The sequence below is a fragment of the Monodon monoceros genome, unplaced genomic scaffold (genome assembly GCF_005190385.1).
Source record: "Monodon monoceros isolate NGI ecotype Baffin Bay Population unplaced genomic scaffold, NGI_Narwhal_1 Super_Scaffold_8, whole genome shotgun sequence".
NCBI lineage: Eukaryota > Metazoa > Chordata > Mammalia > Artiodactyla > Monodontidae > Monodon > Monodon monoceros.
The window spans coordinates 61,245,531-61,271,920 of NW_021703785.1; the positions used below are offsets into that span (position 1 = coordinate 61,245,531).

At 41.0% G+C, this 26,390-nt stretch overlaps 1 protein-coding gene across 1 annotated transcript in view; it reads left to right on the forward strand.

The window, feature by feature from the left end:
- Positions 1-25,129, forward strand: part of LHFPL6 (LHFPL tetraspan subfamily member 6) — a 256,613-nt gene extending 231,484 nt beyond the window's left edge. Inside the window, exon 4 of the mRNA XM_029209910.1 lies at positions 25,063-25,129. Coding sequence (XP_029065743.1) covers positions 25,063-25,082 — 20 coding nt within the window. The 3' untranslated portion in view covers positions 25,083-25,129. The remainder of the gene's footprint in view (positions 1-25,062) is intronic.
- The last annotated feature ends 1,261 nt before the right edge of the window (positions 25,130-26,390 follow it).

A 26,390-nucleotide genomic window follows, 5' to 3' on the forward strand; every position in this document is an offset into this window, starting at 1 on the left:
GTTTTCTTTCATCCATTATTCTACTGTGCTGTACCACATTTATTCCAATATTCATTTTGTAAAAAATAAAAACGTGCTATTTTGTTTGTATTTGAAAAGCTCTGTGAATAAATTCTCTCTTTGATCAGTAGCTCAATGTGTCATAGAGTGTTAATTCAGTTATGGGGTTTGCTTCTTTAATTTCCTAAATGTAGCCTTTCAACTCCAACTGTCCTGTAAATTTTCCATTTCATTTTTAGGCCTCCTATTCATTCACCCGCTAGTCATCCAACCAGGAGTTATTCTCGGCACACAAGGTATTACAGGTAAGACATAATTCCTGCTTTCAACTTAAATTCTTTGCAACCAGAATTCTAACTGCCTGTTCATTGCACTTCAATCATGATCTAATCCTTATGAGAGAAGAATTTCAAGTCTATTTTGGATGAAGTTTGAGAATATGGACAACATTTAGAAGTGGTTGAAGGCAACGAAAACCAGGTCATGGTTCAGTCTCCATGGATGATGACAGAGTGGTCACAAGCTGACAGTGACGTGCTGCTTCTCCACTTTCTACAAGGCGCTGCATTTCTTCGGTGCTTCTGTGCCAGGGGCAGTTTCATACCTCTGTTCTTTCAGGGATCTTGGCCATTGAGAAAGATTCTTTCACACTCCTGCTACCAGCATAAAGCCTTGACTAGAGAGAAAGATCTGGACCCTTTCACAACCCCCTAACAGAACCAACTCTTTCAAAAGCAAAGATTGGATAACGGATACATTCTTTTATTAGGCGATGCTGAGTAAGCATCAAATCCTTCAAACTTCCATTTCAATGAGTTTCTAAATTATATACTTTTCATATTTGGAAATTGAACATTCTGGCTATTTACACATGTAACTCTATTTTCTATTCATTCTATGCACATTTATCATTTAACTTGAATATCCGAATATCACACTTGCTTCTGGCACTTTTAATCATCCAGGGTGAGGATTGATGTAGCCCCGGAAGAACAATACAAGACTCTGGCCAATAATATTCTGGGCTTTCTGAGTCTTTGTTGCTATGGAAAAAGTCACTCTGCTCTCAGATGCTTAATTCATCATGCACTGAATGCCGTTTGATTGTTTCTCATTGTTCACTGAGCAGGGGCTTCTCCATTCTGTGGCTTCCTGCCAGGAGGAGAAGATTGCACTTTGCTCCCTCCATTAGCCCGTCATTTTCATGTATTGCTGGTGCTTTTCAAATTTCTTTAACTGTACCTTCCTGTCAGAATACTGTTACGACTTCTTAGCTCATTATCAAGTTGGAGTTCTCAATGGAATTCATTAAGGTCTAATTTCTTGGACAGATTGAACGATAACATTGTCATTTTGATGTAATCCTTAGGGTTTTAGACATTAGTGATAAAAAGCTGATCACTCTGACATGATCAAGTCGACTGGCAAACCCTTGTGTCTCTAGTCTGACTAGTCATAGTTTTCTTTGGTTCAAGATGTCCCAGCATTTGATGAGGAACATCTGATGTATTAAGAGTTACACTAAAAAATAAAGAATTACATATACAGCTTTTCAAGTGAAAATCAGGATTCATGAAATAATATAATAACAATAATATAAAATCTATGAAAAGTATATATTCACAGGCTGCTTACTGATGTACACGTAAGGGACCGAAAAAGCTCCATTCACAACCTCATAAAGCTTTCATTGCTTGTACATGCTTTTGAGGTAAGTGGGGAGTTTTCCTTGTTTTTAGGAAGAGAAGATGATGTGTAAAGTAGTTAATTGATGAAACTGAATTGACTCTTCCAGTTTTCAACATACTTGGGTAACAAATAGTTCTTGAGCTTCCGCTACTTGCTGGGCATTCTGCTACTATATATAAAGCACTCCATAAAGTACAACCCCTGCTCTCAAGTTGCTCCTAAGCTTATGGGGGAAAACAAAGAAGAACATCAGTGATTACACGTCCCGTTATGTCAACTGACTCTCAAAGATAAGGAGGAAGCCTCTCCCAGGTAAACTGGAATCCTTTACCTTAATTTATTTATTAAAGATAAAGTTAAAGGGCATAAGGAAAAGAAAGATGATAAATGATGATTTTCTGCGCTTCAGAGACATCATTAAGAAAACAAAAAGGTAAGCCAAAGACTCGAAAAGTTACATATCTGGCAAAGAACTTATATTCTGAGTAACTCTTTCAAAGAAATAATAAAAAGACAACTCAGTTTTTTGAATGGTTCAAATAAATGGAATATTTTACAAAAGAAGATACACAAATGCCAATAATCACATTGAAAAGGTGCTCAACATCAGTAGTCAAGAAGAATGTGAGACTCGGAGCCACAGTGAAACACCACTTAACATACGCTAGAATGACTAAAATAAAAAAAAAAATTACGACACCAAATGTTGCCAAGTATGGAGATGTGTGGTTGGAAACATTTAGGCAGTTTTTCTTAAGTTAACCATAGGAATTCCTCTCCTAGGTATTCATGCAAAAAAAGAAAAAAATCTATGTCCACAAAAAATGGCATTAAAATGTTTGGAGTTCATAATAATCCGACACTGAGAACGCCTCAAATGCCCACCAATACATAAAGGAATTATGATATATTTAAACAGTGGAATACTACTCGTCAGTGAAAAAGAATGCATTTCTAGTATACATGACAACATCGATGCATCTCACAGACATTATGCTGAACTAAAGAAGCCAGACACAGAGGCAAAACTAATATATGGTGACAGATATCAGGACAGTGATTTATCTGAGGTGATTAACTGGTGAGGACATAGGGAACTTCCTGAGATGATGGGAATGTTTTGTATATTGATGAGGGTGGTGGTTACATGGATGTATACACTTGCCAGAATCGATCGATACATGCACTTCATTGTATGCTTATTGTATGTTAATTGTACTTTAATAAAAAGAGACAGGGGGTGGGGAAGGTTCTTAAAGAGTACTGGTGCTGTGGGTTATCTCACAGGCCTGCACTGAGTGTGCATTGGGGGATGGTAGGAGATGAGGCACGAAAAGGGCAAGAAGTGCTTTTTGTGCCATGCTAAGAGGATCAAAATTTATCCTGGAGGCAGTGGAAGGATTTGGCATAGGGGGAGATGCAGCATGACTACCTATGTGTTTTAGAAAGGTGCCTGTAGCAAGCATGGTGAGTCACTGAGTGGCAGAAGTGGGGAGAGGAATTGTCACAATGTATTCATCCCACCAACAAAGAGTTGTTGAACACCTGCAGTGGTCTAAGTGCCTGGTAAAGGAGACAAACAAATAGGGTAATGTCATCCAGGCGAGAAGTGTTAGGGCCCCAACCTAGGTAGGCAAAGTTAGTGGAGGTGGAGAGGATGGGGCAGATTAGAAAGGACAGGGGGATAGAGTCAGTAGATCCTGATCCTGAAATCAGGATCCCTGTTGAAGGAGCAGTCAGAGGTAGGAGAAAATTCAAAAGAAGATATTGTTACAGATACCCGTGAAAGAGAAGAGAACTTCAAGAGGGAGGGAGGAGTTCTCAATAGTGTTTATGGCAAATACTTTGGGAGAGCCAAGGCATATTTATTTAACTTAATAAGGAGAAGTTTAGGGGCTTCCCTGGTGGCGCAGTGGTTGAGAGTCCGCCTGCCGATGCAGGGGACGCGGGTTCGTGCCCCGGTCCGGGAAGATCCCACATGCCGCGGAGTGGCTGGGCCCGTGAGCCATGGCCGCTGAGCCTGCGCGTCCGGAGCCTGTGCTCCGCAACGGGAGAGGCCACAACAGTGAGAGGCCCACGTACCGCAAAACGTAAATAAATAAATAATGAGAAGTTTAATAATGACCACAGAAAAGAGCAGCTGTAGTGGAGTGGTGGGGTGGAACTTAAATTGTTAGGTGTAGAAGACTGAGTAAGAGATAAAGAAGAAGAAAATTATGCTCTTTCAAGAAACTTAGCTGTGGGTGTGGGTAGAAAATGGGGTATTTCTGTTCAATGGGTATAAAGTCACAGCTATACAAGATGAGTCAACAATAAGGTACTGTGCACTTAAAATTTGTTTAGGGACTTCCCTGGTGGCACAGTGGTTAAGAATCTACCTGCCAGTGCAGGGGACACAGGTTCGAGCCCTGGTCCAGGAAGATCCCACATGCCGCGGAGCAGCTAATCCCATGTGCCACAACTACTGAGCCTGCGAGCCACAACTACTGAGGCTGCGTGCCACAACTCCTGAAGCCCTCGCGCCTAGAGCCCATGCCCCGCAACAAGAGAAGCCACCACAATGAGAAGCCTGCGCGTTGCAACGAAGAGTAGCCTCCGCTCGCCACAACTAAAGAAAGCCTGCGCACAGAAACGAAGACCGAGTGCAGCCAAAAATAAATGAATAAGTAAATTTATTAAAAAAGGTAATAACATTTTGTTCATATTGTAGATCTCATGTTGAGTGTTCTTAGCACACACACACAAAGAAAGAGACATAAGGAAGCATTTGAAGGTGATGGATATGTTTATTACCTTGATTGTGGTGACGGTATCATGGATGTATACATATGTCCAAACTCATCAAATTATATACATTAAACATGGTCAGGTTTTTGTGTATCATTCATGCCTTATTACAAAGTTACAAAAACAAGAAGAAGGCTAGCTGTGAAGGGAAGGTGGAAGACAAAATTCATTCAGCATTTTTGTTAATACCAAAGTGCTCTTTACAAAAACTGTTTTTGCAGGTGGGAGGAGGGATAAATTCGGAAGTTGGGATTAACATATACACAGTACTGTATATTGGGTTGGCCAAAAAGTTTGTTCAGGTTTTTCCATAATATCTTATGGAAAAAACCCAAACGAATTTTTTGGCCAACCCAATATAAAATAGATAATCGACAAAGACCTACTGAATAGCACAGGGAACTATACTCAATTTTTTGTAATAACATATAAGGGAAAAGGATCTGAAAAAGAATATATATATATGTATAACTGAATCGCTATGCTGTACACCTGAAACCGACACAATATTGTAAATCAACTGTACTTCAACCAAAAAATTAATTAATTAAAAGAAAAAAAATGTTTTTGCAGCCCTTGGGGATAGAGTGAATTTGTCAGAACATCAAATGTGCAGGTACCCCTCTTTGATTCAGGCTTTCTCTCATAACGTGGAGAGGGTCTCCCCAGAGAGCCTTCTTGGAAATGAGACCACTGGATTGTTCTACCAGCTTCCAGCAAGCCCACAGGATCAAGAAGAAACTGGCTGTCACCTCAAGAGCAATTTCTGAGGGAACAGAATTGGACTAATTCCCCAGAGCAGAGCAAGAGGTTGCCACGATCTGGGTCACTGCACTAACACCTACCAATGGGGGTCAATGAGAAAATAATTGATTTTTCCCTGGAGGAGTTCACCTGTTGTGGAAAAAGGACAATATTCTCTATTCTAGTTTTGTGCACTCAAGTGATCATTAAAGTAAAGGTTCAGATCTGAAAATAAATGGCAGTGATGAAAAATGAGAAGCTTTCTAACGTGAACGAGAGCAGGGAGAGAATGTCATGCTATGAAACCATCTATGGCAATGCTGAGGCTAAATTACTCCCACCAGCAGTTGGATCTGGAAACTCTCCTTCTATTTATTTTCTTAACAATTTTCACGATTGCCATTTCTCTGGGATATGGGGAGGAGCTGTTGCTTGTCATATTTTGAAAATTATGCTGTGTCTCCTATTAATACATAGGGTACTCTGAGATGTTTAGTTTGGCTCGCCCACGACGTTTTCTTAGGGCTTTTGATATCCTGGTATTTTTCTTTTAATTATTTATTCATTTAAAAAGTGTTTCCTGATCAGTTAATATGCGTCATACACTGTGAGAGCTCTACCGTTGACGTATTTTATCTTTTACTGTGACCCTTAAAACGAGTACTCTTTGTTACAGTTCTATTAGCATATATTAGCCTATAATATCAATCATAATAATTTTTTTAAATGAATGCTTAACTTGTAGCACACATAGAAATAAGCTTCAGTGGGAGACACTTTTTATACGGGCTGTCTGTTTTTCTGCACTTACCTGGAATGAATTATTATTTGCTTGAGGCGAATTTTTAGTTGTTAGTTTCCAAGCCACTTTACTGACAAACACCAGGTCTTTAAGGAAGGCTTGGGATTAAGGGAAAAGCTAACAGAGAAAGATGGATGAATTAGGGCTAGTTATCAGCAATGGATTTACATTACATTGTTTGGCTAAAGCTTCATGCATACATCAGTGATTAAGACCTTCCAGCTCTGAGTGCCCAAGTTTGAATCTTGATTCCATCATGTCTTCTTCGTGTGAACTTGGGCAAGTTTCTTACCCTGAGTTTCCCATTTGCAGAATCTGGATAATAATCTTACCTTCTTAATAGAGTTTTATGAGGATAACTCAAGATACTCCATGGAAGGCCTCTTGATCACGGTTTTCCACGGAAGCTCAAAGGAATTGTTCTTGCTACTTCGGTTTGTCTTCTTTGTGATCCACATTGCTTTGTCCTGTGAGGTCGGATATGCTCTAGAATGCCTCCTTCCAAAACTCAGATCTCTAGTCCTAAGTCTTTACGAGTTTTCTCTAGTCCTAAGTCTTTACGAGTTTATCTCCCTACAATGTTTTACTTTCCTCCAATTGCCCTGAAACATGCTGGCTTTGATTTTGCTGCTGCAGTTGCCTGAGGTTCTAAGCTGAGCCTTCTGAACCTTTACCTGTGTTCTCTTTGGCACCTGCCTCCACCAGGTCCTGCCCTTGGTCGTGATGAGCAGTGAGCTTTCAACTCCTCTGGCAAGAAGAATTATTTCAGTCTGTAGTACGTGCAAAACGGTGTATGGACAAGCTTTTCATTGAGGCATTTTCAGAAATAGCAAAAGTCTGGAGACAACTTAGATGACCATCAGTAGGGAATTCCCTAAATAAATGATGGTACATCCATAGGTAGAAAGCTATACGGCCATTTAAAAGGCAGCATTTCTGTACTGATACAGAGATATCTTCAGTGTCTACTAAGAGACAAGAGCAAGATGCAGAAGAATTTATACAATATGTTAAATTTCTGTGAACAGGGCTTCCCTGGTGGCGCAGTGGTTGAGAGTCCGCCTGCCAATGCAGGGGACGCGGGTTCGTGCCCTGGTCCGGGAAGATCCCACATGCTGCGGAGTGGCTGGGCCCGTGAGCCATGGCCGCTGAGCCTGTGCGCCTGGAGCCTGTGCTCCGTAACGGGAGAGGCCGCAGCAGTGAGAGGCCCGCGTACTGCAAAAAAGAAAAAAAAAAAAAATGTCTGCGAACATTTTTAAAGAATATACGTGTATTTGCTTTATACCAGTGAAATATCTCTAGAAAGATAAGTAAGAAACAGACCATGATAGTTGCCTCTGGATAAGATACAGGGATGGGAGGGAGACTTACTTTAAGTGCCCTTCGTATTGTTAAACTTATGACTATATTACCTATTCAAAAATAATTTTAAAATAATACAAAGAGATTATTTAAAAATATATAACCCAGCCATGAGAGGACAGATATGCCTATCCATCAAAATATATGGAAAATAAGCTCTTCAATTCCATAGCCTATTAGAGTTCAAAGCCAGCCCCCACATTTCTGCAAATCCCTGGGGGGGATGTTTTTAGAGGCTACCTCTTTTATATACCCATATGCCGCCTTTGTCCTTTATTTCTTTGCCCCTGGCATAAAACTCAGGTTTTTCTTCGGTTTCTATAAAAGAAAATTGCTCACAGTACGCGTTTATGAGTTTTTTAGGTTTTACTGAGGATTTGGCAGGTGAGGCTGGAAGAGGGATTTACAATGCCACATTGCAAACAGCTATCAGTGGAACAGCAGACTACCTGCCTTTAGATGCCTCTCACTGTGAAGTTCCAATAAACACACCAACCTGGCCTCTTCAGTGGGCTGCCTCCTCTGGCCTCTTCTTTTCCTTAAAGAGCAAACTAAATTCTTTTTCTCTGCTGCATAGTGCTTCTGTGTTCCTATTTCACTGTGAACTACTGAAGCATACTCCAGGGCTCTCTTCTTCACTTGGCTCAAAAAAGTATTTTTTCAAATTAAGGCAATTCTCACTTGAAAGGGAATTTTTCTATCAGTTCCAAAACTATGTAAAAATGCCATATATTTGCTAGAGTAACAAAATCATTATTGACTCATGTGCTCCGGTTCGCAGACTTTCAGTGGTGGAGCTCTTCAGGGCCTTCTCCCCTTCTCCACCATTACCTTCCTGGGCAATCTCTTATCCCCGTGGCTTCAATTACATCCATTTCCCAAAGGCTCCCAAGGGGATATAGTCAGCCCCAAACATCTTATACCCAGCTGCATGTGCAACATCTCCATTTAGCAAACCCACAGATATGTCAAAGCCACTGTCCAAAACTGAATTTGTAATCTTCCTCCTAGACCAGCTTTGTCCCCAGGGTTCTTTGTGCATCACATGCCCATGAGCCAAGTTGCTCATGTCAGAAACCTCAGTCATCCTAGATACCTTCCTCTCCCTTTTCCACATCAATTGTACCCCTTAGGTAGTTCCACTCTTCCCCATTTCCACTGATACTGTCTTAATCCAGTTATTGTGAACGGATCTCAGCCAATTTAGCCAATCCCACATTCAGGTTCTTGTTGTAAACATCGCTAGCTTAGGAGGTTTGGAGATTATGAGAGTTGTAAGTATCTCTTCCTCAAATTTACCACCAGATGGGATGTTACGATTAAAGCAAGACTACGATGAGATTCTGCCCCGTATACAAACATTTGTTTGCAAGTAAGCACAAAAACCATCATACAATCTGTTCCACTGATTTGTACATAAGGCACTTTGAAAAGTACCCAGCATGAAACGTTCACTTGAGCAGATGTGACAATATTCTAGTAGCAGAGAATTCTCACCTTCTTTTGGAGCAGAGCCCTCTGCTAAGTAGTGGGACAGACAACCAAGTGTCTGGTTACCAAGACCTAGGTTACCGCTCCTAAGGGTGAGAGAGCCTGCTGGGCTCCTGAGACTCTCAGAACACTGTTCATGCCAAGGTAGAAGTGATTGTATAGTTGACCAAAGTCAATTTAAAAATTTTGAATGTCACGCCTTTCACCAGTGAAATCTTCTTTCTGGCATTCCTCTGCCAATGACCCGACTCTCTGGTGAAGGTTGAATAGTAATATTTGAAGATATTGGTTGCTGCTGCCTCTGGTGAATGGATGTCTAATGAGGGTGGATTGCATGTTAAGTAGTCACCTCTAGGGTAGAGATTTAAAAGAACTACGTATATTTGCATGTTGTTACACATTATACTATTATATAACATACATACCTATGTACATACATATAGGTATATTTATATATCACATTTAAAAAATATGTTGCAGCCAATATTTATTAGACATTAGGAGATTAATACGTTGCAGACAAATATACCCCTTCTTATCCGCACACTCTGAAGGTATCTTCCCATGTCCTCACTTGCTCTCTTCTAAACCCATTTTCCTGCCTGGTGAAATAATCGATGTGTAAAACCACAGATCCAGTCATTCCCCTGCCTCTTGTTTTACCTAGTCTGTATGTCTCTAACCACCCTGTCTCTTGTAATTCTTCTCCTTTCATCTATTGTGCTGGACTGCATTGTCTTCCTGTTGGTTTCTGTAACGAGGCAAGACATCAAATGCCTTGTAGCATTTGCCCTCCTGTCCTGCCTGCCTAGAACATCGTTCTGGACCTCTCTCAGCCTAGCTAAACCCTATGCATAATTGAGGCCACCCATAAAGAGAACCACTGCTGATTCCTCCTGCCTCAGATGAGGTGAGCTTCTCTGTAGACCCTCCTATTACCAAAGTGGCAATTAATTAATCGCCTAATGTGTACCATTTGACTTGTCGTTACAGGGACAATGTTTTTGTCCTTCTTACTTAGCACTGCCTTTGTCTCATTGTTAGTGTTCAATAAATATTGGCTGCACGACTGAATGAATTTAATAGCTATATTGTTTCTGAGGAACTTCAGCTACAGGCTTTCTGTTGGCACATGGGTTTGTTTGTAGTTGTGTCTAAGAATATCAGTTGGTGTAGACTTTTCAGTGATCCCTTGGAAAATGATGTGACACATTAATTACCCAAGCTAGATATATGGGTAAGATATAAATCGGATATCCTTTGAAATCTAAACCCTAAATCCTCCTTATCTGATGGCTCCTAAGGGTCTTTAAGAAGAAAACATTTAAGATAAGAGTAAGCGCAAATAATTGCACACTACATCTGGAAGGAGTTTCTCCAGAACTTTTCCTCGGGGTCTTCTACAGAAAGCACAGCAGGGGTCAAAGGTGGGGTGCAAAAGTCCTTAAAATGGGAGTCAAAGGAAGTTTCCCGGCAAACTAGTTTGGAGACTGTGCTGTGAATTAACTCCATATGGAGAAATTCTACCAAGTACAAAATCCATGGGTCTGCTCTGGTCAAGTAAACACAGATTAGAAATCTATTTGTTTATATTGCAAGGATTGGGTTTCTTTTATGGCACTCTGTGGTGTCTTGGAGGCAATGCAAGAGATAACTTATGCATTAAAAGCTCACCAATAACTTCCTAGGCATTAAAATGATCACTCAACTTTTCCCCTACTATACTGCTCATTAAAAGGGCAGGTGCTTGGGTCTGCTGTCAGAGATTATTATTCAGGAGGTATGTCTAGGAGCTATTCATTTGCATTTGAAAAATAAGTTATGACACTAAAAGAGAAAGCCATAAGGAAGGATACAGCAAGCACCCATATTAACCCTATTCATACATATACCTCTGGTTCACTACTTTTATCTGTTGTGGAGAGTCCCATCCTGGTACCATCCTCACCACTGTCAAGGTTATTGACTTTGGAGAGTATCAGGCATGTCCTACTGAGGAAATGAGGCACCTTGAGTTTGAAATGGAAGTGAATATTATTACAAATGAAAGAATAGAAAACAGGTATTTTCTTATTCTTCTTCAAGGAGTGGTCTGCATTGTCTTTTCAGCAATATTTACTAACATAGGTGTGGCTTCCTCATTTCTTTTTAGTAGAAAAGAAAATTTACATTTCCACAACATATAATGATGGGTACTAATTTAAATGGCATACACGCTCCTCTAATACATTTAATACGTGAATGGAACTACAGTATTCTGACTTAAAACAGGAACACACCTTGTTTCCAAAGAAAGATACACGTGTAAATCTATTTTCAAATAAAAAGAACCCAAAGTGGCTCAGTTGATGATTCTCGAAAAGAGCTGCCACACAATTTAGTAAAGGGTTATGAATTAGAAACATAGAGGATTGACTTTTTGGTAGGAATCTAGGCTGAGAAGAACGGGAGTGAGTAGTAAATAGTACCAGATAAATAGGTGTCCAGTAGGGGTGGCTAGTAGTTCCTTTACGTATTGGAAACTTTCAGTCTCTCCATAATTGATTTCTGAGAGATAAGAGTTATACCAGAAGGATTTGAGAATATAATTCTGATTTCATTAGGACAGTTTTAGTCTCAAGGTAAAAATGATGATACAGAATTCTGTGTGTCTTCCACAGTGCCTTCGATCTTCCTTCCTGAGCATACGCCAGCTGTTACCAATTGTATTTTTTCCTCCAGGGGTCTAGATAGACACCAGACCAGGGCAGACTGGGCAGTTTTCTCCAGACCATTCATCTTTGAACGGTTAAGTTCTAAGTTGGCTGGAATCCTACCAGCCAACTCTCGGGGTCCTGGAAAAGAGGGCTCTGACATTTCCTGTTTCATGGTTTTGCTTCTTTGGTTCATTTCTGGATTAAATCATTCTGTTTTTTGGTCTTAATCCCTAGCTACGCTTGGAGTTTAAAGCCATGGACTAGTAACAGAATGTGTCACTGTAAAACAGTCTTGAGTTGGAGACCCATTTTTGCCACTTACTAGCTGGACAAGAATGGTAATCTCTAAACCTCTGTTTCCTCATCTGTTAACTGGAGGTGATAATAATACTTACCTAATGAGAAACCCTCAACATAATGCCTAGCAAAAAGCAAGTGCTCAGTAAATGTGATTTTTATTTTCACTCAATATTTTCACATTTTGAAGTCTGGTGCTTGGTTATGTATTAAGGAATCAGTAAGAACATCTTTTACATAATGTTAAGAGTCTGCATCTGACTCTGAATTGGAAATTTTCTGTCCCCAATGGCTCTAGCGTTCTCTGACAATTAGCTTCCTTGGATAATATATATAAAACCTCTAAACCTGGGCTGTCACAGGCCCTGAAGATCTATTTGGTCAGACTGTCACCTCACGAAGAAGGACTCCCCACAGCTCTTTCACGGACTGATATTTTTAATAAAAGTTCACAACACTCGTCTGATTGGATGTGGTGTTGGCTTTAAATTACATCTGCCCGTGCAACTGTTCAGACCTATGTGTGTCCAGTCAGGTGCTGGAGGAAGAGCTCTGCCAATGGGAGGAGCGTTGAAAAGATGTACCACAGGCACTGTGCAGGAAATAGAAAAACCTGAGTGTTAGTTACACCACCTGAAACTTTCACAAACGCCAATAAGACACATTCAGCCCAAGCTGCAGGACCCCAGAGCTGGTAGCCAAGATGAGTACTTCCTTCTCTCCTGAGCTCAGAATCTTGGGAATTTCTCTCCGTGTCCCGCCCTCCTCTGCGACTGGAGATTGTCAGCAGGCTTTCCCACGGATCAGGGGCTGCTTCTGGACACGATTAGGCTCTCAAGGAACGATTCCCATGAGCTTTGCTGAGTGTCAGGTCGCTGATGCAGACATTTTCACTCACTAGATTTTTTTTTTTTTCTGCCTCTGGCAAGTGGTTTTGAGCTATTCAATTAGTAAAGAAAGATGTTAGGCAGTTTGGCAAGAAATGAGATGGAAGAAAGAATTGTTTTGACCTAGTTAAACAATTGAATACAATGTTGCATTTTAATGATCTCTGGTTATAGCTAGGTGCATATATATTTTTTTAAATTGGGGCTGTCAAGTTTTCTAGGAAATCAGAGAATGTAAATTATGAATTCCTATTAAATAAAGTATTAAGAACTGTACTGTTTTTGAAACACGCTGCATACAGTTTTCTCCCTCCCTCCCTCCCTCCCTAGCTTACATTTTTAAGTGATGAGAGCTATGTCTATAAATGAGAGAATACGCTACAAACAAAAGGTCCAACCCTCAAGAAGCAGTCGAATGGGGAGACAGACATGTTAATACGTGGAGCTACAATTATAGAAGTTTGTAAAGGATCCAGTTAGGAATATAGTAGGAAGCAGTTATTTTATCTTGCCATTGATGGAAAGCTATATAGAGGAGCTGTCACTTGAGTTTTGTTCATGTTAAAGAAAAATCAGCTACCGAATTGAGCATTTGTCAGACCTTATTATTGTCATGTGTACACGTATATACACACACACGTGCGCACACACACGGGAGTCATTAAAGAAATAGACTCCTCAAGAATCTTAGGATAGACTTTTTAGGCAGAATAAGCTGTTTAGCAAAATCTCGGATTGAATGCTTAGCAACAATGCTTAACAGACTGGCCTCAGTTTTTGTGGTTTTTTTCCATTGAAGTATAGTTGATTTACAATGTTGTGTTAATTTCTGCTGTACAGCAAAGTGATTCAGTGATGCATATATATACATTCATTTTGGCCTTGGTTTTGCATTTAGAGCCTTCGGACCCACGTTTGGTTCAGTTTAGTACATATCATGCTTAATTTCTATAAGTTTTGTTGTTGTTGTTTTCTGAGAATTTTTAGGTAAGGAAAGATTAGGTGTAGAGTGGGATTATAGTAGCTTGCAACGTTGTTAGTAACATATATAGTGGATAGTACTTGCAAATTCTTTCTCAGCAGTTGGATGTGGTGAGAGAGGGCTTCCAGGAAACGAGAGTAGATAGGCAAGACCGTGGGGGCAAAGGTTAGCTGGGTACAGTGAGGAAATGGAGGTGACCCTTCCTGTCAGGAGGGTGGGGTCAGAGTAGAATGAAGCTAGTGAGTGGGACGAGGACCCCATCTGCCACTTAACTGCTGGTGACAGCCACGTTTGTATATCCAGTCCTGAATTCTCCCCTCAATGAGCCCTAGAGCCACCTACCTCTCTCTGTGAAGATATCTGACAGCATGCAAGCTACACGTGTCCAAAACAGAACCCTGATTTTCCCTCTTCTACTTATTTTCTGCTCCAATTTTATTCATCTCTGTCAATGGCGACCATACCCACAGTTACTGAAGCTGAAAATTAAAAAGTCATCCTTCATCCTTGACTTTCACATCCGAGCCCACATCCAAAACAAATCCGAAATCTGCCTATTTTTCTCCATGGCCACCTTGATTATTACTCTAATCCATGCCTCTCAACTCTCTCGTATTTTTGTAAGAATTATCTTTTTATACAAATACAAATCTGATTATGCTACTTCCCTAACTTGGACCTTTGGCCTTTTATCACCTCTGAATAAAACCAAATCCCTTGGGGTTTGGCAGATGGGGTTTGCTTCTTGCTTGCCCTTCTAACTCATTTTTTCTACATTCTCCAGCCACTCTCACTTTTTTTGCTTTATCTTCAGGGCCTTCGTATTTGCTGTTCCCTCTGCTAGATTTTGGGCTTTTATATATTTGAATGACCAACACCTTCCTAGCTTTTGGATTTCCGTTCAAGTAGAGTGATCTCGTTTACGTGGCCACCCCTCACTGCCCAAGTACTACCCTATCACTTTGTTTATTTCCTCCAGACTAATAAAACACTCTAGAATTATCTTGCTGATTATTTGTTTGTGTGTCTGCCTTCCTTGATTGTAATTTTCTTGACAGTAATTGCTACGCCAACCTCCGGATCAGTGCTTGTCATTTAATAGACGTTCGATAAAATTTGTTGAATTTCATGAATAAAACCCGGATCTTGTCCATTATGCCCAAGAACTTAGATTATTAACCTATAGGCCAGTTTTTATGGTCTAGCATATGGTCCAGACAATGTTCCCTGTGTACTAGAGGAAACTGTGCGTTCTGCTGTGGTTGGATGAAGTGTTCTGTAGATGTCTGTTAGGTCTAGTTGGGTTAGAATTGTACAGATTTTCTATATCCTTACTGATGTTCTGCCTAGTTCCACTAAGTGGGATACTGAAGTCCCCAACTATTATTGTTGAATAGTCTAAAAATAGTCTATCTTTCCCTTTAATTCTTTTTTTTTCATTTAGATTATTTTTTCACATTCTTCATTCCATCCGGGGATTCCCCTGACTTCCTAAATGATGCTTTTAAAATTTTTCATACATGCATTAACAGAACATATGGTTCTCCTACTAATAAAATACATAAGAATCAGTGCAAATTTAGCGTACAGTATAGTGGGAATGAAGTCCTCCTACCTTGTGTTATGAAAAGAACATGTGTTTTTATTTACCTTGAAGGCTATTTGAAAGTATTATAAGAAATAATGTCTATGGAGCTTGTAATTCCCTACCTAGGACACGTTATTTATTCAAAACACATCATTATTTCTAGCTGCATTACCTGATAAAAAATGGTAGCCTCGGGCTTCCCTGGTGGCGCAGTGGTTAACAATCAGCCTGTCAATTCAGGGGACACGGGTTCGAGCCCTGGTCCAGGAAGATCCCACATGCCGTGGAGCAACTAAGCCCGTGCACCACAACTACTGAGCCTGAGCTCTAGAGCTTGCGAGCCACAACTACTGAGCCCGCGTGCCACATCTACTGAAGCCCGAGCACCTAGAACCTGTGCTCCGCAACAAGAGAAGCCACTGCAGTGAGAAGCCTGTGCACCGCAGCGAAGAGTAGCCCCTGCTTGCCGCAACTAGAGAAAGCCCACGCTGCAATGAAGACCCAATGCAACCAAAAATAAAATAAATAAATTTTTAAAAATGGTAGCCTCTGAGTACAAATTTTTTCTGTAACACAGGAAGTGGTTTGCACACTTTTTCTTCACAATAAGGGGGAAGGATTCATTATCTTCAGTTAGAAAAAGCTTCTTCTTATAAAAGGAAACTTAACATTCCTTGGCTTCGGAAGGACAAGAATCCTGGAAGCAAAGTGTGGTGGGATCAGATTTGAGCCAGTCTGAGCTCTGACACCTCACTAAAAGGGAAAGCCCTTCCTGGACTAATAGGAAATTAGCAGTTCATATTTTGAGAAGAATATTGAAGGGAAAACCAATCTCCTATAGTGATGGCATGGCTAAAGAGCACATTAAAAAAACAAAGTCTACTATTTGTGCTATAAAGTTCTATGGGTATTGGTTAATGCCTAGTGTCATATATCCACCAACATAACATACAGAATTATTGCACTGCCCTAAAAAAATTCCTTGTGTTTCACCCTTTCAATCCTCCCTCCCCACCCCATCCCCTAACAGCCACTGTATTTTTACTGTCTTTATAGTTTTACCTTTCCCAGAATGTCATATAAATGGAATTATATACTATGTAGCCTTTCCAGATTGGCTTCTTTCACTTTGCAATACATATTTGAGATTTATTCCTGTATGGCTTGTTGCTCATTCCTTTTTATTACTGAATGTTATCCCTTTATATGGCTGTAGCAGTTTGTTTATTCATTCACCCATTAAAGGACATATTAATTGTTTCCAGTTTTTGGCAGTCGTAAATCAATAAATAATTGCTTCCTGATTTTGTGTGAACATAAGAATACAAATCCGTGGATTAAGTACCTAGGAGCATGATTGCTGGATCATAGGGTAAGACTATGCTTACCTTTGTAAGGAAACTGCCAGGTTTTCTTCCACAGTGACTGGACCACGCAAGCAAACAATGGCTGCACCATTGACTGTACTCCTTCAGTCAATGAATGAGCATTCCTGTTGCTCTGTATCCTTGCCAGCAATTGGTATTGTCAGATTTTTGTATTTTAGCCATTCTAGTAGGTGTGTAGTGGTATCTCATTGCTGTTCCTTTATTGATTTTTAACTATACATTTTTCAGTTATTTTTTTAGTGATTGCTCTAGAGCGTACAATATGCACCATATTTTATCACAATCACCTTCAGATTTATACTAAATAAACTACAGTAAGATATAGAGTAGAAGCTAAGGGAAGCAGGAGACCCCATCTTTTTGCCCGTGTCCACAAGGAGTAGTTCTACCGTCACACAGAGTGTGGGCAGGGTGATGGGAGCAGGTCTTAACTCAAATGCTAAAAACTTTCTCTTTTTATCAAGATTAACATAATTTGAGTAAATACCTCTCCAACTGCTGTACATCCTTAGGGCAATTTCCAGAGATTTTAAATGGTTGTTTTTTCTGTTTCTATTTTTATAACTTTCACCAAGTTAAATGGTGTTCTGTTTTAGAGAGAATTCACCTGGATCCCCATCTAGATATTCACACCATTCCAAGAGTCCCGTTTCCTATCAGACCTATTTTAAAATTTTGAGGCTCAGTTAATAGGCATCCAGGAAAGTGACTGTCAGTTTTACATAAATGTAAAATAAGTGTCATTGCTCTTGTTAATGAAAGTAATTTTTAAAATGATAACTCCATATTAGTTAAATGGATAATATTTCCCAAGTTACTGTATCCAGCTTGATGGTAGATAACACTAGCCAGCAGTGAGTTTCAGCATTCTTTCCTTCTTTATTTTTTACTCAATTAGAACTGCTAAGTCAAAAAGAAAGCAAATGATCTGTGACTTTGTTAACTATTTTTCACGGCAAGGCAAGAATTCAGAATTCCAGGAGTGATCTCTCGCTGAAGATGACCTCTGGCACTCTGTCAGGTGTAAACGCGACAGATTTATGAGTGTTTCAGCCTGGGATAAAGCAGCTTATGGTTTCTTAATCTACGCCTTGGAAAGTAATTTTTTTTTCCCTTTCCATTGCATCATTTGAAGGTGGTTTTAAAATACCAACTAATATGAAGTTCACTAATTCCTCTGTTGAGTGAAGTAGTTCACATACTTTCTGGAGGGAACTAAACTCTCAGCAATCATTCTATCCTATCTTGACTTTCTTATAAATTTCTGATATCATATCTTTAGCAGTGATGTCTTGAAATGTCACCTCTGAAGTGAGAGGTTTAGGCTCTTCAGGATTCTTGATATATTGTTGAGCTATGACACTTGAATAAGCTTCATGGAATCATACAAATGGTTTTTAGTGGCCTTATAAGTGTTGTGATGATCTGGCTTTATCATAACTTTAACTTCAAAGGCTGACACGAGCATCTTCTCCTTTGAGAGTAGGGGAATTTCAGAGTGGAAAAAATAGGCTTACACTGCTAATTTATTCGCACAGTAGGCTGACAATACATTTATTCCCTAGGCTTAATTTGATTGCATCACAATTGTCCTTCTCACCACAACCATGGAATTCAGAGGAGGAGTCATTTGTTGACTGACAGCTGCCGTCCCTATGTGAAGTGCTCAGTGGATACTGGCAGAGACCTTTCCTTGCTGAGACTTTAGCTCACGCTTTGTCGGTGTTCATGTCAACACGTTTTTTTCCAGTCTACCCCATGGCTCATAAAAGAATCCTTAACTGAAGACTATTTTTCCTTTTCCAAATCGTGGTTTCCGCGTCGAATATGTCCAAGCATCTACATGCCCATCTACTCCATACACATAGTGCACATATGCTAAGGGCCAGTTCATGCAACACAGTACTGCAATTCAATTCTGACACTAATGACCCAGAGTTCGTGCACACTGCATAGGTCAAGGGCAGAGTTCCCAACAAGACTGTCCACTTCAGATGCCAGCTGCAAGTTCAGGAGTCCCTAGGACATCTAGACTTCTGGCCAATTGGCTGTAAGTTCAGGAGTTCCCAAGACCCCCTCAGATTTCATAATTTGCTATAATGACTCACAGAGCTCTGGAAAGCTCTGTACTTGTGATTACAGTTTTATTATAAAGGTTACAAATCAGGACCAGCCAAAAGAACAGCACATAGGGCAAGGACTGGGACAGTCCTGACTACAGAGTTCCCCTGTCCTCTCCCTGTGAAATCAGGATGCACCACCCTCTTGACATATAAATGTATTCATACCAGAAGTTCGGCCAAGCTTCAACGTTCAGAGTTCTTATCGCGATTTCACCCCATAGGCATGATTGATTGAATCATTAGCCACGTGATTGAGCTCAATCGTCAGCATCCCTCTCCTCCTAGGAGAGACATCTAATATCACGTGGCTCACACTACCAGCCCACTAGTTACACAGCAGTTCTTTCACACGTGGCTGGCCCGCATCCTGAAACTATCTAGGGACCCATCACGGGACCCATCATGAAAAACAAAAACACTCTTATCACTGAGGAAATTTCAAGGGTTCAGAAGCTCCATCCTAGGAACCTGGTACAAAGACCAGACAGATCTCATATTATTCAACTTACATCTTCAGCCAGTTGTGAAGTCTATGCCAGCAGCACATGAATTAGTCATGGCCCTTCCTCCTGGTGTGCTGTTTATAATATGCAGTATCCATGGCTCCATTTGTTGAAAGCTCTGCCGATCTCTTATCGAGCTGTTTCTCTGAGTTTGAGATTACTATCGTTTGTACCCGTGTCTACATGAAGAGTGTGACGCCGAGATAGCCCTCTACAGTTTTAGACTTTCTTTGTCTTTAATCACTGCTGGTGCTCATTGAGTGCTTGCTATTTCTCAGGGACTGTGCTCAGCTATGTACATGCATCTCACCCTCACAACAAATATTTAAGAGTATATGCTATTATTACCACCACTTTACACATGAAGGAGAGGGTGGCAAAGAGACATTTTGTCCAAAGTAATTTGCCCAAAGTTACAAAATGAGGAAGTGGCACAGCCAAGATTTATACCCAGGCCATCTAGTTTTCAAAGCCTGTGTCCTTACCCATTAGACTCTGCCACTTGTAGCAGCAAGAACAACAGCTTTGCCCTGGAAAGTTCTGGAGAAACTCAGTTGGTTTATCATAAAAGCAATTTTTCTTTATTTGCAAAATAATGCAAGAGCATCTGTGGCTTATGTCATAGTATGACAAGGGTTCTCAAAAGAAAACATACTTAGGACTCAGGTTAAACAAAAAGACAATCCAACAAAATTCAGTTTTCGAATATTTGTCATTCCCTGGATGCTTGTGAAAAAATCTTTATAGATTCCCTATCCCAACACACGCAGAGTCAAATTCTATATTGACACTGGGGGACCTTTTCACTATTCTTTATTATGAAGTTATTCGGAGTTGGAGTATTAATGTTTTTACTTTCATCCCTAGTTTTACACCTTGACTATCCACTTTTGACTCAATGTAAGTTTAAGAAAATGAAGGAAAAGTTTAAATGAGGTAAAAATTCATTAACCAATATATATTCCCTTCACTGTACAAGGGGGGTGGTAATCCAAGTGAAGTGCCGTGAAGTTTACAAAATACTAACATATATTAAGTGCCTCTAGTGAGCCTAACAGTGTTCCAAAAGACAGATCTAGAATTTTATCATCAGTGGGGCGGGCACCACCAGGCTCGCTGGAAGGCTCGTTTAATGTTCCTTCATTCCTGCTGCATTCTTTTCTTATTCTGAAAAAAAAAAATACTTGTTTTCTCTTGCAGACATGGATTGTTACTTTCATTTTTGGCAACCAGAAGGAGGGGAAGCATCAGACTGTGTAGTCAGAGAAGGAAGAGTTTTTTGTTTGTTTTTTGCGGTACTCGGGCCTCTCACTGTTGTGGCCTCTCCCGTCGCGGAGCACAGGCTTCGGACGCGCAGGCTCAGCGGCCATGGCTCACGGGCCCAGCCGCTCCGCGGCATGTGGGTTCTTCCCGGACCGGGGCACGAACCCGTGTCCCCTGCATCGGCAGGCAGACTCTCAACCACTGCGCCACCAGGGAAGCCCTGGAAGAGTTTTTGATAGACACCTTCATAGAGAGCTGGCAGGGACACAGCATCAAGAACAAAACTGCAAAGTACTGAGAGACTGTGATGTACTTTGTGTTTTATTTTATTATCACAACCCTGATACTACCTATTTTTCTTCTGTTATTTCTTTGTCCTAAAATTTATGTTTTTGGGAAATGAGGAAGTGCTCTTTATTCACTTATATACAGATATTTCATAAACCTCTTCTGTAATTATGAAAGAAGAGGTAGCAGACATTTAAATTAATGGGGTCACTGTTCTTTATTACTTTTCATTTCTCCCCAAACTCAACAAGCTGACTTTAAATGGACCTTCACGATAAATTTTTTTTAATTGAATAATTCACAGCCAGGACTTGTAGGCCTAGTGGCCTTGATTCTAACTGACCTGGTTTCTATAAGTTCTCTTTCAGAAACTCAGCCCTACAGATCCTCCCAGGTTTCTAGACAACGAGCAAAAAACACTGTAGCTGTTGAAACTATGTGAAGGAGCCCACGACAAGGGCCTTTCATAGATTTTCCAGCTATGTTTCAGTTTAAAAAAAAAAAAAGGCAACTCCTCCTTTGAACTACAAACATCGAGAGCCAGCTATTCACTTTTGTCTAAAATGTAAATCTTCTCTCGAATTGAATTGGTTTGGGTGCAGCTGGTTGAGAGGTGTGCTGCGTGATTACCTGCACGACTTGCTTTAAGACAACTCGCGAATGGAGCTGAGCTCTCTTCAGAGGAGAAGCTGGAATTTTCCTCCAGCACCCACAAGGCCTCCAGCTCTTGGCAACACTTTGTCCTTGGCCTCTGACTCACTTCTCCTCTTTCTAAAGCCATTCCATTTTCTAGGAGTGTTTCTGCTTCTTTCCCGCCCCCTTCCTAGGTGTCCACGGCTCTCTCTCTCCACCTCAAGAACCAAACTCCCACCTGCATGGCTTCAGCCTTCTCGGCCCCCTCCTCAGGTTGGAGATCTCATCTAGAGTTTGAGCCCCTGTCCATCACTTATGACCTGTGTCGACCTGAACAAATTACTTAAACGCCTCAGCCTCGACTTCTTCATCTGTAAAATGGGAATGATATTATTTCTCATATAGCATGGTTAATGAAGTGAGAGAACGCATGTAAACTTCTTAGCACAGAGTCTGGCACACATTAAGAGCTGGTAGCTTTTGTAATGAGGATCATTTACTGTACCCAGCAAAGCAAGAGGCCTTTTTTTAGTGTATGGTGATGTCTGCTGGCCAGTGTCATGTGATGCCTAAAAGGACGGATTCAGTGGGTTCAGCTCCGTCATCTGCAGGGCTTGGGGGCAAGAATACAACTTATGCCCACTCCCACTTTGTTCCCAGTCTCAGCTCTGTCCCTCACTTCGAGGTACCTCACACAGGCACGTGTGTGACGCCCCAGCCTGCATGCCTAAGCTGTGTCCAAACCCACGTCCCTCCTGTCCTGCAAATAAGCACTCCTTGGCCACCTTGCAGGCCTTAGGATGGGCCCTCCAGAGGAGGGATGCTCTCCCTGCAGCCTGGCAGTGGCTGGAGCCCTTGGGTGGGGGATTCATGATGCTGGGTACCTGGAGTGTGGTGGAGGAGAGGAGGGTGGCCTGGGCTTGGTGCCTCACATTGTCCCCCATAGAGAGATGTGGCTGGAGGTTGGCCGGAGAAGGGCACTCCAGCAGAGGGACTCAGGGCCGCGCCCCTGGCTGTCTGGAGGGAAGCATGTCGTGGTAGAGAGCCACGCTTTAGAGAGGGCTGTTTCTCTGCCTTCCACCTCTCTAGCCAGCTGGGGGCCCTTGTGTCCCGTACAGTTACAGGGTGACATGCCAGCAGTGTGGGCGGGAGCCCGCCCTTCCCACTAAAGCCCTGACAACTCCCAAAGGGCTCCCTTTTCATGAACACCAGATCCCCTTTGGACCAGCCCCAAGGAATGCGAATTTCCTTCAATGCTCAGTTCTTGGGGGGTTTTTTGGCCATGCTGCTTGGCAGGTAGGGATGTGGGATCTTAGTTCCCCTGGTCGAACCCGCGTCCCCTACAGTGGAAGCGTGGAGTGTTAACCACTGGACTGCCAGGGAAGTCCCAGTTCTTGCTATTGTGACATCTGTGCTCCCCTTCCCAGAGCTCCCTGCTGAGCTGCAACACAAAGTTTCTACCCCTCCCCTTTCCTAAGTTTCTTTTGCTTGGCATTTGCTGGGTAGACACAGAAGAGGCACTGGGAAAAGCTCATCTTAAATACCAGGGAACTTAGAATCAGAATCTCAGGATACAGAAGGAGTGAAAGAGATCTGCTTGCTGGCTGTAAGTAACATCTGACTCTAGAAGCCCCGGTGAGTGAGCCATGGAGGTCAGCACACCCCACTGCCTGCAGAATCGAGGTTACGGTCCCTCTGCGCCTTTAGACTATATGGGTACGTCTACATTAGCAGCTTTCCTTTTATTACTGAGCGTCTCGGCATCCACACGTTGTGCGTATGACTGCAAGGGATTTGAGGATTTATTTTTTAGAAATAATTTGGCCAGAAAAAGTTATAAATTATAATTCAATAACAAATGCACACTAAAGATAGAGCACATGTGGTGGATAGTAAAACCTCCCCAGAAAAGGAGGTCGATGACTTTAATTATGAATTGTCAGAGTGACATGTGGAACCTAAGCAGAAGTGCCATCCCTGGAGTGCAAACCATTGAGCTCTAGAAGTGGAGGCCTGGCTTCCTTCCCTTCTGAGCAGGAATGCTTTGCTCTGGTCACCTCAAGGGTCCAGCTCTCTGCCTGGGGCCCAGCTCTCACTAAGTGGCTGTTTAGTTCAGAAGTGGGTTGGTCTGGTGAAGCACCCTTGTGGGTGAAGCTCTGTACAAGGGAAGGAGCTTCTTTAAGGTTTTTTTGTTTTGTTTTGTTTTGTTTTGTTCTGAAGAAAGCGCCATATCTGACTGATATTCCAACTAATGGGCTACAGAACATGGGTCAATAGGGGTCCCATATAAACAGGGATCTATAATTGAAAAGCTTGGGAAATGTTGAATTAAAAACAAATCTATCTGCTTCTGGGCATGTACCTAAAAGGACTGAAAGCAAAGTCTTAAAGAGGTATTTGTGCACCCATGTTCACAGCAGCTTTTTTCGTAATAGCTAAAACATGGAAGCAACACAAGTGTCCATTGACTGATGAATGGATACAATAAAATGTGGGCTATATGTACAATGGAATATTATTCAGCCACAAAAAGGAAGTTCTTGCACGTGTTATATAGATGAACCTCAAGGACATTATGCTAAGTGAAATAATCCAGTCCAGTTATATGAGGTACCTAGGGTGGTCAAAATCATAAAGACGGAAAGTAGAATGGTGGTTGCCAGGGGCTGCTGGAGGGGGAAATGGGGAGTTATTGTTTAATAGGTATAGAGTTTCAGTTTTCCAAGATGAAAAGAGTTATGGGGATTGAGGGTGGTGAAGGCTGTACAGAAATGTGAATGTATTTAATACCATTGAACTGTCCGTTTACAAATGGTAAAGTTTATGCTGTGTGTATTTTAACACAATTTTACTTTAACACGAAAAAGAAAGAAAAACAAATCTAAGAATGTTTGTTTTAACTGCAGGATATCTCAGAACCTTTATTATGTCCAAGTGCAATATTATTTAAAATTAGAGGGTATAAAACACATGTTCCCAAAATAGATTATACTTTAGAAACTGTTAATACAGACCACTTTTTATTCCTTGATCTTTTCCTATCCCTTTTCCAGATACATCTTCTGAATGTCTAAGTTAGGAATGTTATTTCCTTTAAAACATGATAACTCAAAATGTTCCTTGGGGGTGGGCAAGATTGACTCATGACTATCGGGGCCTAAGGTGACCCACTACTTGGCCATCTCAGGAGGAAAACAGTGAAACATTGTGCAGTGTTTCTCAGGGAAAATCAGATGTAGGGGAGCAATTTCTGTGTGGGATATTCACTGGCACCTGTGAATTTAGGTACCACGTAGCTGCACCGTTCAGGCAGGCGCCACCCAGAGTTCAGTCTCCAGTCCTCACAATAAGCTTGTTCCTAGGTATACGTCCTCAGGTCCCATATCCCCTCTTCTAAGAGACCCACGCCTACATGGAATGACTCTTATTAAGGAGGAACAAATTTGGGGAAAATGGCAGTAAGTTAAGCATTTAGGAAAACACTCATTCTCCCAGAATGATTTTATTATTTACCTCTGTCTTTTCCTTTTCTTATTTAGTTCCATATATCCACCTATAGCCCAAGAAGCATCGATTACTCTCCTTGTGACACTTGAAGCTGCTGGCCTTTGTCTAATTCAACAGACTTCCTGCCTCAAGAGAGGTAAGAGGGTCTGATTCAGGGGAGGGCAGGGGCCGAGAAATAAGCCTTCTACTTAAACTAAGATGCTGGGAGTGTCTGTGTGTGTGCTCTTAATTTCAAAACACAGAGTCTACTTCTGGACAAATATCTAGCTATAAGGAATCTATCTTATCATGAATTCTATAAACATGGTGATAATATTCTCCAAATCTCAAACTGGGACATATCATCTGGCTAAAGGATTTTTTTTTTTTTTGATTTGTGGAGTCACTTAATCTTTATGAGCTATACATTAATCCCATTTAGTTAGTCAGTAATGGAAATCTTTTACTGGAGAAACTAGAATTTTACAAAAATCATAACTGTACCAGGAAAGCTGGCACAGACAGTCAATATACGTGATGCCACATAGTGTTTAGATTGCAGGCTCATCCCGAAGACAGCTTTTGGTATATTTATTATTCTTAAACACCTGATCCTTTGTAATTCTCTTGTGAATCCAGACCTTTTACACTCTGCCAGTTATTTTTTAAAAAGCTTTTATCACTCAATTTACATCAGTGAGTGAAGCTGCAAGATAGGTTTTTTTCTCCTTCAAAACTGTAGCTTTCCCCCTCTGAGACATTGCACACAACCCTCTACAGCATGAATATGTTTCAGAGTCATGGGACTCCTTGCTGACCCAAGCCTTCCAAAATTCATGTGTGATGCAGGAGTGGAGAAAGAATTCAAATCTGAAAGCCAAATCTCTGAGTTTCCTGTGTTATTTGATAAAATATTAAATTAGCATTGTCCCTGTCAAGTTCTGGTTTATTTTTAGGCAATCATGTGAGCATAAATGCCTACCACCTGTCCAGGAGAAGTGGGAGAGTGTACACTATGTAATCCTCCCAATCAAGTCCCCATATCTGAGTCAGAGTTGGCTTGCAGTGGGAAAACAACAGGGCAGTTGAACCTGATTAAATATGAGAACATTGGCAATGCAGATTTGTAGGTCACCCCACTTTACACCTTCCCTGTCACCTTATGCAGGGTAAAACCTGGGCCATAAATCCTTAAAAAAATTCACCATCTCAAGAAATTTTAGTTTTTCCTTGCTTTTAAAATGACTGTTAACTCACTTCCTTGAGCCTTTTAATTTTCACTTCATTAAGGAAAAATACCTAATTTAACAACTTGGGAACTTTGAGTTTCTACTAGACCTCTTCCTCAATCCATAACAAAATTGTTTATCAGACAATTTCA